The sequence below is a fragment of the Thunnus albacares genome, chromosome 9 (genome assembly GCF_914725855.1).
Source record: "Thunnus albacares chromosome 9, fThuAlb1.1, whole genome shotgun sequence".
NCBI classification, from domain to species: domain Eukaryota; kingdom Metazoa; phylum Chordata; class Actinopteri; order Scombriformes; family Scombridae; genus Thunnus; species Thunnus albacares.
Genome location: NC_058114.1, coordinates 19,178,194 through 19,192,983, shown reverse-complemented (window position 1 = coordinate 19,192,983; position 14,790 = coordinate 19,178,194). Strand labels below are relative to the sequence as shown.

General features: G+C 39.5%; 1 protein-coding gene across 3 annotated transcripts; it reads left to right on the top strand.

Moving 5' to 3' along the window:
- The first annotated feature begins 111 nt into the window (after positions 1–111).
- atcaya (ATCAY kinesin light chain interacting caytaxin a) lies at positions 112–13,310 on the top strand. Of its 3 annotated transcripts, none has more exons than XM_044362675.1 (13): positions 112–2,368; positions 4,041–4,141; positions 6,045–6,103; positions 6,214–6,462; positions 6,935–7,108; positions 7,224–7,326; positions 7,442–7,573; positions 8,380–8,466; positions 8,917–9,015; positions 10,577–10,612; positions 10,739–10,789; positions 10,923–10,978; positions 12,645–13,310. In XM_044362675.1, exons 2-12 carry the CDS (start codon positions 4,065–4,067, stop codon positions 10,954–10,956), a joined length of 1,101 nt encoding a protein of 366 aa, XP_044218610.1. In that variant the 5' UTR covers positions 112–2,368; positions 4,041–4,064; the 3' UTR covers positions 10,957–10,978; positions 12,645–13,310. The 3 variants fall into 3 exon arrangements, with proteins under 3 accessions (XP_044218610.1, XP_044218611.1, XP_044218612.1); XM_044362676.1 differs by lacking the exon at positions 112–2,368 and adding an exon at positions 3,880–3,956; XM_044362677.1 differs by lacking the exons at positions 112–2,368; positions 4,041–4,141 and adding an exon at positions 4,456–5,064.
- The last annotated feature ends 1,480 nt before the right edge of the window (positions 13,311–14,790 follow it).

The following is a 14,790-nucleotide window of genomic DNA, read 5'->3' as shown; positions in this document are numbered from 1 at the left end:
GACAACAAGTTATCTTACACACACAGCCAGTACGTTATCAATAAATATACAGCGAGACAGTGTTTATCTGATTCACTATTTCTGCTAACTCATTAGTGTATTTTCATACAGTTTCATACATTCATATAGTCATGTAATCTTCTCATTGTGCTAGGCATGCGTGTCAAATAATCTAAAAAAATCTCGAAAAGCGGTTTATTGCTGACAAAAGTGAATAAAGCACGATGATATGAGTTACAGGAACACTAGAGAGAAGTTTAGTATCAAATGAAAAGGTAAAGAAAGAAAGAAAGATTTTGCCAATAATGGCAATAGAATATTGCCTATTTTTGCTATTATTCCGGTTGGGAAGATGTTTCATTCATCATGTTAAATGCAGCAAACTATGATGGAGTATTAGGGCCACACTGAGTGGAAAAAGTCATAATATTATGAGAATAAAGGAGTAATTTTATGAAAAAAAAGTCGTAATTTTATGAGAGTAAACTCTTATTACAAGAAAAATGTCTGTCGCGTGTGTTAAAATGAGGAATGTGGATCTTATGAAGTTATACTTTAGTATAGGTTTCAGAAATAAAGAAATACTTCAGCCTTTGTCACATGAGCACCAGATTATTATGAATATCAGGACTTTGAAACGATTGTGTCTATTCCGAAGAAAGAACCACATGGACTTGGAAGAAGTTTTCCTCTTTTTCTGGAAGAGGAGATGACTAGAAGTGGTCAACTGCAAAGCTAGTTACATCTGATATATCAACGTTTTTCTCGTAGAATTGCAACTTTATTCTCGTAATCTCAAAAAAAAAAAAAAATCTGAATGTGGCCCTAATACTGGTGGTAGCAAACAGACCATAGCCGGTTAATTAATCAGTTAATCAATCAATTCATTCATCCTTGATACATAGAAAAAGCACATTTTTTACTCAGTTATATAGGTATGCCTGCTATCTGTCTTGAATTGGCTAGTTAAAAGAACAAAAATATTTTCGTGGGCAAACATTAGCCTGCATGAAACCCCCAAAACAAAAGATCTGTGAGGAGATGCTGGTTGCTCAGGGCGTAGCCGGAAGTGCGCTACAGTGACTCCTCTCGCTTCAGTTGTTTCTCCTGCTGCGGCGTCTGCTGTGCCGACTGTCGCTTGTGTCTGTCACGCTTTCACTGATCATAACGACACAATCTAAAGTCAACACAACAAGCTACCAGGCAGTGAGTCAATAGTCCAGAAATGTTTCAACAGTCCATCATATTCAGATCCTCCATCAGGGTCATAGTCAAACCGCCTGGAGATCTTCCAAATGGCTAATAGGGCAAAATGACCTTGGGTGTTAAATGCATCACTTCAGGTGCAGCACAAAATTGAGGACAGAGGTTAAACAGATGGTATACATCTGTAGAGGAATACAGATGTAATGTACACATAATTATTCTTAATGCTTGTAGGACCAATACAACCAGAAGCCTCAAATTATAGGCCTGTTAGAGTTACTGTGCAGGGAAACTAGCCAGGGGTGATATGATTGGTTGGGTGCAAGTGAAGTAAGGGACTGAATAATTAATGTGTGTGGAGGGGAGTTGAGAGTTTGGGTATAGTGGGTATGAAAGAGACTGGGGGTGAGTAGACAGATAGGGAGGGGAGAAGCTATGGATGGAGAGAGAGATGCTGTTGCCAGGGAACAGCAGCCACATAGAGGACCACTGAACACAACAGCAGGATTATCTAATGGAGTAAAGGGACACAGAGACTGGTGCTCATTTTCCCCAAGTTGCTGTAGTGATAAATAAGCTGCTTCCATGGAGGGATTTGGATACAGACGGAAATCAAAGAGGGGTTTGAATTGATATTTTGCAGGGTTGGAAAAGATATTCTCTAAAGGTATTTGGAGCCACAAGCGGAGAAAAGAAGGAGATAAAGAAAGAGAGATCATGATGCCAGAGCAGATGCATTCTAATTAAAGAAAATTTTGTGTCTCGGTGGTGTGCACGGTGGAGCTGAGAGGCAGCCTGTCAGCTCGCTCTTCACAGCCAGTCTTCCCCCAACAAAGGTGGACAGAGGCGGAGGAGAGGAGGGGGGTGAGTCCAGCACAGAGGTGCCCCCTGTCTTCAGACACCTGCTGCTGGCTAGTGGTTGACATCGAGGACACTGTATGACTGTGTCTGTGCATGAGCATGTGTTTATGCATGTGAATTAGTCAAAGAGAGAGAGAGGGAGAGAGAGATTGAGGAGAAATTGCAGCCTGGTCCATGCATTTCTGTTGGTGTGGAGGATCAGGACTTTCTCCGCTTGAATCTTTACATCTCTAACAGAGGAGGAGGAGGACACACAGCCACGAGCCAGTGAGGGGTTTTTAGGGGATCTCGCACATCTCATGTGAGTATAGTCACTGACACAATGCCCTCCACTTTCTACACCTTGCACTGACATCACATCAAATCCATTTGCTCCATGTAGGATGACCTAGAAAAGCTGTGGGGGCCATCTTATTCAGTCATCGTGATGTGCTGCACATTTGGTGGTGATTCATTGTGTAGAAATATTTATTATTTTGTTGGATATTTCCAAGCAAAATTGTCATTTAAGTAACATAGTATTAGGATACATATAGTCATTTTTTTCATTTTGTTCATATTTTATAATCTTCAGTTATGGTTCAATTTTTCCATTCAGCCTTTTATAGAAATCTTAAATGGTTATTGGAATATTTTCACTTGGAATTGCATTAAAATGTCATAAGTTTTCCAGTTTTTCTGGTGTTTTCTTGCTAAACTGACAGCTTGTACCGCTCACCCCCACTCTCTTCTTCTCCTTGGGTGTTGTCACATTTGATTATAGATGACTTTGACCTGCTACAAACAAGAATGTGGTGGATTTGTCTTCACTGTGAAATCATTTTTGCTTTGTTCCTCGTGTGTAATGCAGGACCTGTGAAAATGAATGATTTCCTCAGTGTGAGACATGGCTGTCTTCCAGTTGACACTCAGCCACGAGTGTCACTGCCAAAACCACCAAAACCACTCCACTTCTCCCTGTAATTATCTCACGGGAACCCATGTTGCATTATTTTTCATTACCGTCATCCTAATACACCGCTGACAAGGATGTCATTTCTTGGATTCTCACTCACAGTATTTTTGTTGCACTATAGTCACTAAACATGCTCTGAACTGCATTAATGACACCCAAACAAGCATTTATGCCTTTCCTCGGAGTATGTTTCCAATCCTCTGTCACTCAGCAGAAGCTGCAGGCACTGTGGATTTCATACATGAGTGGAGAACGACAAAGAGACCAGGAGTTTTGGTTCAATTAAATATCCACTGTGCTCCTCTCATGCACCTCATCAACCAAAACAGACCTGTGCTGCTGTAATTTATGTGTCACTAATGTGCTGTGATGATGCATCTGGCTTTCAGTGGGCTTCCTGATGCCACCATTGATCATGTAGTCAGTGTGCAGTCACGGTGTTGTACTAACTGTGTGCAGCATTTATCAGTTTATGAATTATTTTTGAGCACAAATGGAGAATATGAGATGTGAAACAAAGTTTTTTGATTAATGCTGCTACACCAACTGCACCATAAAGATGCAGTGTGAACGAAGAAACAAAAAAGTAGCAGTCACATCAGTGAAGTAGGATTAGGGAGCAGTGAGGGAGGATTAAGTCTGCATGTCGTCCTCCGCCGTGGCCTCTTGAATTCCACCCAGGAGGAGATTCGTACGTAATATTTGACTTTGAGGAGAGCTGAGTTCAGAAAATGGGCTCTGTCCGAGTCAGTCACATGCCTCTCACATGTGCTCCTGTGGGCAGGGGGGATAAAAACCATGTGACCAACAGTGGTTTCAGCCCCTAAATTGTAATGATAGAGACTAAATTATTTGGATGAAATCCCCCCTCCACAATGCCAGCTTTCCCCTCTGCCATTTAAATCAAACGTGTGGCCATGCAGCCGATTGTCTAGTCAGTTCATTCATTTTAAGTGACAGTTTTCATGTGTTATTGTAAACAATGCTCATTATTAATTATTTCTCTTCACACCTACAGGCCCTCTGCTCTCCTCTCTGAGGGATGGGCACAACAGAGGCAACTCTGCGAATGGAGAACATGGAAGTGAAAGACGAGTGGCAGGATGAAGACTTCCCCAGGTGAGACCCCTTTACCTCCTACTGGTCATCATCTATTCATCTGTCCTGTTGTTGTAATGTCAAATATGGCTGATTAGTTGGCGCTTTACTAATAATATGGGACACCGGAGCTAACAAGCTCTCACAGAAGCGCTTAGTTTTACATTTAATCTACTTACAAGCTTTGCTATTTATGTTAATTTGTAGTTTTGTAATAATGATACTTGTTTATTTTATAGAGATTATTCATCTTTATGATAGCTTTGCCTTGTTTCTATTCTGCTGTTTTAGCATCAGTGGAGCTGGCGGTGTGTTATTGTAGCTGACAGTTTTAATAATTCTCTCGATGTGAAATGATTTGCAGGATTTTAACAAAAATGTGACATTTAGACTTCATATTCACAATAAGTGGCACTAAAATAAGTCGGCTGATCAATGACTTCCCACAGTAGAAGAAACAGACACAAACAAGAAAAGAAAGACAAGTCTAGTGGGGTTTAGAAAGTGTGGGAAATTGATGCTGTGAAAGCTTGATAGGCATAAAAAGAGAGGTCAGTACTGGGCTCCCTCCTCCTCCTCCTCCTCCTTCTCCTCCTCCTCCCTCTTCCCTCCTCCCTCCTCTGTCAGATGGGGAGGCAGGAAGCCAAGGAGCAGGTGCAGCTCTCTCTGTAAATGGTCTCAGGCTACGTCATGTGACGCAACAGCAGCCACTGATCAACAACACAGCATCGCCAGGAAAATGGTGGCAGGTTTTGGTTAAAGGAGAGAAAGAGAAGGAGGAAGAGCCAGCAAACAGCAAACGCATCATTAAGGCAGCCTGTGAGAGATGTTCTGCCCCAAACTGTTTATTATCGACTGAGACGACAGGGAATGAGTAAGCACACTGAGCATAAAGGTGTGTGAAGTCAAAAAGCTCATTTGACAAAAAGCAGCCCCTCCAGAAGGTAAGCATCATCGGTTCATCCTGATTTTGATGTTTGAGCTGTCGTAGCTGAAGGGAGAACGCAGCCATAGAAAGGAGATTATTGTGCTTTTGTTAAAAGGAAATCCCTTTCCCCATAAATCTGTGACCATGTTTATAGAAAGGGCTTCTTTTCTGACAATGGAAGCATCAGTCTAATCACTGCAGGGGTCCCCGGGGAATAGTGTCGGACCGTTCGTCAGTGCCTGTTTCTCTGGGCTAAAGCCGGTGTTGTTGGCTGAGGAGGAGCACACACTGTCACACACTGTCCTCCTGCAGATAGGACAATGAAACACGTTCGCTTTCCCAAGAATGCAGCATGTGGAGATGTGCTAAGACCTTCTCTGCTGAACAACGCTGCGCTGCAGCTCTCTGCAGCTCTTGCTTAGCTGTACAGTCTTGTTTTCAGACCCTTAGTTGCAGTGGGTGTTGTTGCTGATATGCAAAAAAAACCCTTAAGGTGGATAGTTTTGCTTACTACACAAACATATGCAGTGCCAGATTTCGACCTCCTGTCTGCTCCTCTTTCTGCACAGGGTGTCACCAGTAATTAACATGCGGCATAAAGTGAAACAAAGACACAGAGAGGGGGGTTTACTGGCCTTAATCTTACTTCTCTCTCATTCTCTGTCCTCTATTCCTCCCCTTTTCTTCTCCATTTCTCCTCCCATCCCTCTCTGCTCTGCCTCACACCCGGCCTGGCAGGCCTGCAATCCTCATCTCTCCCCAGAGAGAAGTTAATTACCGTCTCTGCTTCTTCTGCTTGCTCCTCTTTTTTAGTGCTTAGCCAGATTAGTGACAACACCCTCAACTAGTCCACTAATGACATACTAATCACAATCTTACATTTTATAAGGGTGCTTTTATTCAAGAGTCTTAGTGCCAATCCTGAGTTATTATGTCACATTTTACACTCAACAAGCGCAGTACTGGTTTCTTACATGTGTGTGTGTTTTCTCCCAGACCACTACCAGAGTACGGAGACATGGATTCCTCCTGTGGTCTCACAGATGACAGAGCCTGTAAGTAACACCGGGGAACGAAGATCCCTGACTGGTCACTGACTCCTGCTATATGTCATCAGTTACACTTACCAATCCGTCTTTCTTCTCCTCTCCTGGTCTCGCTGTAGCTCCTCCTAACACCCTGAACGTGAGCCCACCTGGAGGAGGAGGAGGTGTGTCTTCAGCTCGCCGTAAACGCCGTACGCTGGTTGCCCCGGAGATGAACCTATCCCTGGATCATAGTGAGGGGTCTTTGCTGTCAGATGACCTCCTGGATACACCTGATGACCTGGACATCAACATCGATGACATCGACACGCCGGATGAGACGGACTCGCTGGAGTTCATCACTAATGGCAATGAACTGGAGTGGGAAGGTGAGGGGTTAAGATTGCACATGCACACTTGATGACTGTCTGATGTTTTGACTGTTTTATTATTACTATGTTTAACCTTAACTCTGACCTCAAACCTCCAATCATTAAACAACATGAACATCATAACTTTATCTGACCTAAAGTCACTTTTTAGCTAAATCAGAATCCTACAAGATTTAAGCTGAAGCCTTTTAACTGAACCTATTTAGAAATGTCACCTTAAATCTTAATCATAATCTTAGACTAATGTTAACCTTAATCCTTGGACCATAATACAGATGGAAAAGTAGGTAGGGATGGATATTACGATTGTTAACCCTAACTGAAAATGTTTTTTGAAGAAGAACCAATCAGAACAAATTCACTTAAAAGAACCTCACACACACACAGAGACACATATTAGTGTTTATCTTTCTGTAGTACATACTTTTGTGCAGAATAAAGTACAGAGTCTGGCTCTGTGTCTGTTCAGATGACACACCGGTAGCTACGGCCAAAGCAGGTCCTGGTGGTAGTTCAGGAGAAGCGGGCGAGGACGGGAATACCAACAACGGACGCCTCTGGAGGACGGTGATCATCGGCGAACAGGAGCACCGTATTGACATGCAGGTCATCAGACCCTACCTGCGGGTCATCACACACGGAGGTCAGTGACAGCAACAGACAGAAATAAATCTGAAAACTCATTGAAAGCTTTGGAAAATGTCAGTAATGTTAAATTTACAGAACCTGTGGGTAAAGAACTAAAACTCTCTCTTCAGGTTATTATGGTGAAGGCCTGAACGCCATCATTGTGTTCTCCGCCTGCTACCTGCCTGACAGCAGCTGTCCAGATTACCACTACATCATGGAAAACCTCTTCCTGTGAGTCTGCTATGGCTAACTGCTTTTTCAGTATTGATGTTTTACTCTTACATACAACTGTTCTGCTGTATTTCCAATGAAAAAAAAAAAAAAACACGTCTCCCTGCTCCTCCAGGTATGTGGTGAGCAGTCTTGAGATGCTTGTGGCTGAAGACTACCTGATCATCTACATGAACGGAGCCACTCCTCGGAGTAAGATGCCTGGGATCAGCTGGCTCAAGAAATGTTACCAGATGATTGACAGAAGGTGGGAAACATTGATTGATATCTTCTATATTAAAACGTTCATAGTTACATTAAAAAATAACGTTTCTGAACTGAAATAAAAGAAGGCGTACTTTGCTGTTCATAGCTACTGTTCACCATCAATATACAGATGACACTGATACTGACAGATGAGAAAGGGAGAGAAATGGAAGTTGTCACTTGCTGTCAGTCAGTGAACTGAAGATGAATCACAGGCTGCATTTACAGCGAGACTCTATTTAGAGAAAAGCTCTGTCAGGGCAACATGTGAAAAGCAGTGTTATATTTTGAATATCTTGTGTTACTTTACAGCTATATATCAATTTAAACTGAAGCGTCCCCCTCCACTCAAAAATGTGTTTTTCTTCTTGTGACTTCAGTTGAATGTTTGAGGTTCACTGTGCAGAGTTTGACACTAGAAGGATGTTTTCACATTCATCTGCTGAAAGTGGAAAGTTTTTCTGTGCTAAGTTAAAATCAGAGTTTAAGGTGCGTACCCACGAGTGTGATTTGTGACATCACAAATAGTTTGGAGCCAATCGTGGTCCAGTATTCAACGTACACAAGTTTGATATGAAAACTTAAAACCTCCAGTACACATATACTGAGAAATGGACTTTTCGGTGAAGAAGGAGACATCTTCTCTTTTAATGAAGGAGAACAAGTAGATGTACAGATTTTTTTTTTTGTGGAAAAACCACATTAGACACAAATTACTATTCAAAGTAGAGTATTTTATATACATTTTAAAACATGTCTGGAGGGCAACTTTAACTTTTGACTTTTTTGTGTGTGTTATGATGGCAGATTGAGGAAGAACTTGAAGTCTCTGGTCATCGCTCATCCCACTTGGTTCATACGAACTGTCCTGGCTATATCTAGGCCCTTTATCAGGTGAGACACACACACAAACCAACAACTGAAATTCATATTTCAAAATGAGAAATGTATCAAACCTGATTCACAGACTTTAAATCCATTTTCACTATTAAAAAAGTTCACAACTGAAGGGCAGACCATGTTTTTAACTTATCACTGCTGTATGAAATACAGGTAATTTTTGGATACCTTGGATATTTTTCACTCAAAATTATTGCATAGCCTATTTAAGAATACAATAATAGTGTTAGTTCTGCTGTTTATTAATTCCAAAAGGCATGTGTGCCTTTTACTCTAAGAACTTTATGTAGTCTATCTTATGATTTTGTCTTCAAAAGAAAACACAGTAAAATATTATTGAGCGGATGCTGTATATCAAGATGGAAACAGAGTATTTTGTAACTGTAACATCAGTAATGCATTACCTGTAACTGCGGCTGTGTTGTCGTCCTGTTGTCTTTGCAGTGTGAAGTTCATGAATAAGATCCAGTATGTCCACAGCCTGGATGAACTGGCAGAGATCGTCCCCATGGAGCATGTCCATGTCCCCGAGTGTGTGGTGCAGTGAGTATCTCCGACCACTAGATGGAGAGAAAGAGCCGCAGCAGTGACTCCTAACCTGTCTTGTCCTTTTTTAAATGATTACTTAATATAAATCTAACCGAAAACAAGTCTAATTTGCTCTGATTTTAATGGATTTAAAATAATAAAAGGACAGAACTCCCCATGCACAGCCAATATTTTCAGAAAGATGCTGGTCGGTCGCAGGAACATATAAGGTGAAAATCAAAATTAACCACCGCACACTGTAATGACTTTACTGTGACTTTATTAAGAGTGAACAACGCATTTCGCCTGTAGCTTCTTCAGGTTCACTCAGTACAACTGCTGAGTACTCACAGGTGTGATAAATACATTTAAGTCACATGACTAATTATCACAGTCTTTACAAAGGGCACGAAAATGAAAATATACATATTACAAAAAACGTGACGTGATTAATGTTGCACCTCGTTTCTGCTTCAAAAGAGGCAGAAATGTCAGAGATACTGTTGTCAGTTCTATGTATAAGGAACCTACACAAACTACTTGACTTTCTCAACAAGTGTATGGAAATTATAGATGTGGAAAATGTGCACACTGTTCAAACACATTTGATACCAAGACATTTAATCACCCTCATACAGGGAAGAAATATGACATAAAAGAATTCATTAATTGTCTCTCTACACATGTCATATACATCTTGAAATGCCCATGTGGCTTAATGTATGTAGGCCAAACAAAGCGCCATCTCAAACTAAGAGTTGCTGAACATAAGGCTGCCATTAGAAATGGTAATATGGATTATGCCATTGCAAGGAGAAGAACCATGGGTCGGCTACGTCCCTCAAATTTATCGGCATTGAAAGAGTCCAATCCAAGAGGTGGTAACTTGATTAACCAGCTCTTAAGAGGTGAGGCATTTTGGATTTATGAATTGAATACTATTGAACCTTATGGACTTAATGAAACACAGGATTTGAGCTCTTTTCTGTGAAATGAGTAAACTAAGTTAACTTTATGAAACACAGGATTTGAGTTTTCGTCTGAGATATGTAAATATTAACTTGTATTTCTCTCCACAGGCTATTTGGACTCTTAGGGAGAGATGAGCCACTAGGTCCGGCACTCACCCTTCCCATTTAGTGATGTAGAGGGACAGCTGTAGGACCTGTAGTCCATTCTGCTTAGGGAATTTTACCCATCCTATTCAGTCAGCTGTTTACGGGATGTAATGAAGTTTAATTATATAAAATGGTGTAATTCTTGTAACTTTGTGCAACATTAATCATGTCATGTTTTTTGTAATATGTATATTTTCATTTTCGTGCCCTTTGTAAAATGTTCACTTTGAGAAAATGAAGACTGTGATAATTAGTCATGTGACTTAAATGTATTTATCACACCTGTGAGTACTCAGCAGTTGTACTGCGCGAACCTGAAGAAGCTACAGGCGAAATGTGTCGTTCGCTCTTTACATTTCAGTGTGCCGGGATTTAAAATAATATTAGTACTCTAGTTCTGGAAAATAATGGCAGGTTTTACTGTGTGCAGTGAGGATATAACTGTTAATTATTTTCAGATTTGACGAGGAGAGGATTAAAGCACGGAGGGAAAGGTAAAATCCTTTGTCACTGTCTTTTTTTTAATCTAATTTTGAAACACAACATACATATTGCTCCTACTGAATTGCTCTTGAAATTAACTGTGAGTACCCACAATAACTCTGTGTGTGTGTGTGTAGGATGGAGCAGGAACAGTCAGTCCCACAGGAACCAATTAAAAAGTCTGAGAGGTACTGGTCCTCACTGTATTTTGAAATCGTATTTTCAAATTGGACATTAGTTGTGACATTTATCAGTTTAGGGTGTATTGTTGTGCTTCCAACTTTTTTAAAGTTCTCAGTGCATCTTTTTCTTTCATTCCAGGCCGAAGTCAATGATTGTAGATCAAGGTTTATGAGGACGGAGCTCTCCAGATGAAGGTAATAAAAATCACTGTTGTATTTCTTGTACTAAACACAGGGTGGCTCCACCGCATGACTCATTGTATTTCCACACAGGTCTCTAAATAATGACCATTGATTACACACTCCAGCATGATGCAGTTTATATATTTCAATATTGTTAGAATAACGTCAGTGTCAGATATTTTAGTACATATCAAGAAAACAAAATAAGTTCTTAATTGTATTAGATTGCGTTCATTATTTACATGTTGAAGTAATCAGGTATTTATCCATTAGGAAATAGAGTAATTGCGTGAATGGTTAATAAATAACAAAGAATATCTATACAGCGTCGAAAATTAAAATTGAGTTTAAATGTACTTGAGAAATTAAATATTGTAGGTGTGTGAATATAATATTTCATTACAATAACTGGATGATTATGTGCATCTGTTGTACAGGGGGCAACTTGATTTCAGAGAGTCATCACATTTGTATGAACACAACAGCCTGTGGAGAAAAAACTCTTATGTTTGGTCGTTTTGATGATCAGTTTATGTGGAGCGTCTGTCGTAGGGCAGAGGTGCAGGCAGGGTGGATGTGGAGGTGGAGGATTTGTACAGAGTGTGAGTTGGCGCATGTAGAGAGCGTAGCTGTTGTCTTTTTTAACCTTCATTGTTAGGGGGGATGTCTGCCTGTAGTTGGTAATGTTTTTCAGATTTTTTTAACACTGATGCTCTGTTGTTGTATGAACTTGTTTTTGAGCTTATTTTCTTCTCTTCTTGCCTGATTATACAAATTCATGTCAATTTATAATGTAGGCTTCATCCTTGGATTGATTTTAGCAACCAACCAAGATTTCCTCTAACTGTGTTTCCCTTCACATCCTTAAATTCCCCTTTAGTCATCATCTTACTCCACACACCTCCTTTATTCACTTATTCTAGCTCCTTATTGAAGCTATGCGATGAAATCTGAAGCTCAAAACTTCATGTTTTTATAGCTTTTATAGCATCCTCCAATCAAATGGAGATATCTTGTGCATCATTTTGCCCAAATTTCAGCCTAATGTTATCTTTGGAAAGTATTGAAAACACAGTTCTATGGGTGTAAAGAGTGTTTGTTTGCAAAACATGAGTTCATGCTATATCTCATGGCAGCACAACATTGGGATTGAAATGTTTAATACAATTCAATTTAACACATGGGGAGCACAGATGTCTTCATAAAACCCAATATAAAGTATCATGATAGTATAAATCCCATCTGTCCAGTCTAGAACAAAGGCTGCAAATCAAGAAAGAGGATTATTTTTATCAGAGAATGTCTGCAGAATAAACAACAACCATAAGTAAGTCACGTCCACAGCCACCTTCAGAGTGTTAATGAGGTACAAACACTATGAGCCGGTTGAGACCAGCTGGCTCAAGGATATATACAGTAATATGCTGTAACTGTCTGTCATGTTACTCTGATAAAGGTCATGAGACTAAAACAGCAATTATAAAAATAAATAGAGTTGATTTAAAACAGTAAACGTTCTACAGGAGGGATTCGTCAAAAAAGACAATAGTTAAAATATAGCATAGTAACACTGTATGGTAAAATATCCTGACATCATTTCTTTAAGCTTAACAAGAGCAGCAAAATGTTTTTGAAATGGTCTTGTTGTGCCATCATCCATCATCTTCTTTTTATGCAGCGTGTGACATGTGGAGCATGACACCTTTTGATTTACACCTCTAAGAGGAGGTCCAACAAGTCTACATACGCTTCCTCGTTTTATCAACATCCAGCCTGCTGATGATCTGTGCCATCATTCTCCGATCAAGATGGCAAACGCTCCGTCTCATATCTGCCCCACCTCTCCTTTTTTTCCCAGAGGGGTTTATATGGCAACTTGAAAAAGAAAATGTCTGTTGGACTAGTTTGGAAGAACTGTTACATTATAGAAACTGTGGCTCAGTTTGTTGATTTATTGTGTGGTTCTACTGTGTGGCTCATATCGAAATGTTGCATCATCATGAGGCTCATTGGGACGTTGGAAGAACATCAAGCTCAAAAATGTGACACAAAATTACTGGAAAAGTAAAAACGAGCAACATATTTCTCCATTCAGTTGAAAATTGCAGGCTTTTATGTTGGTGATAAAATTCTACAAATCTTCATGTTAGTAATAGGAAAATACATAATCGTTAATCCAACATCCAAAGTGTTTTTCTGAAAGGAATTGGAGATAATGGACAGCAGAGAAAATAGTGATTTCTGTTGTGACACTTGACAGGACCAGAGATGTGTAACAACAACTTCATTGAACTGGTCAATAACGTGTATCAGATGTAAATAACGATGGTTTTCCAACGCATCAGATGCCTTTGTCTTTATTTTTTGCCTCATAACTGCTGTATCATAAGGCCTTTTCAAGCTCTCTCTCTCTCTGTTGCTGTACTGACTTTTGAAAATATCCAGATGTACTAACATTCAGTGACGTAGGGATCATTTGATTGTTTACTCTTCAATTGTGCCCTTCATCTGTACCTTACCTTATGTTATGATGTGCCTCGGTCTTCTTGTGTGTAAAATGCAGGAACATGATCACTATTTACATTTTGTGGCCTGAAAAAACCCCAAATGAGAAAATCTATAAGAATCATATGTAATATTTTAGTAAATGGCAGGTAATATTTGTCTATTTTGTGCAACATGGTTATGGCCACATATAGATTTCATTCAACACTAATATGCTTTACATTCAGTACATAATATTCAGAGTATATATTGTGCATATCACATACTATAAATATTATACTAACCCAGCATTAAGAATGTGTGATATCTGTATCAAAGTGATCATGATCAAGACAAAATACACAAATATTGTTTATATATTTGCATTTTAAGGTTTGAATTTGCCAATTTCTATTATTCTTATAGATTTTTTTTCATATGGGAGCATGAAAACATGTCATGATAATATTAAACAGTTTCTAAGAGGAGAGACAGAACTTATTTCAGATCGATAAAAGTCAAATTATCTTACAGTAGGTGGAGTTTAAGTTTATGACATCATCCTCTTACATTTCTGTGTGGTTGTTTCTGATGAACAGTTGAGAAACTTTCATATTTAACAGCAGTTTAAACATTTCGCGAACATCCTGATGCATTACCGATCAGGTTTTCTCTCATGTCTTCCTTTTGTACAATAGTCACTCAACTTATGGTAGCAGGAGTGCAAAGGAGTAAGAAGTTTTATTTTTGTAAAGAACTGCATAATTGTATTTCCTGTATTCTATTGATATTGTTTTGCACTATTGCATTTGGTTTGAATGGTCTCAGCGTAGAATGTGATTGATTTATGTTAAGGAGGTGATGACCCTAAAATGTATTTTTGTGTTGTTGTTAAGTAGCATGACTAATGTCATGCAGTTGTGTATGTGACAGTAGGGCATGGACGTGCTTATCTTTCTTTGGTACAGAAAATAAGACTCATGAAGTTTCTAAAGTGCCATCTCATTTCTATTTTTCTCTTTTGCCTTTATAGTGCAGGAATGTCAAAGGAAAGGTTTAACTTTTTCTATTCTTTTCAGTCTGTAAGGCTGTTTTCACACTGATGAACCAAACCTGAGCGGTCCCATCAAATATGTATCAAGCTTGATGGAAAAGTCTCAGCTCAGTAACCACGGTTTGTCATCCTGTTTGAGGTTGGTTGGCTGTACCGAGTGCCTCTTTTTCAACCAAATGATTAAAAGTAATCCAGAAAAGGTGAAGGAATGTGAAACATAACCATTGAATTCTTACTTATTAGGGCATAAACAGTAGGTTCTGCAGACTAATTGCTGATGTGACCT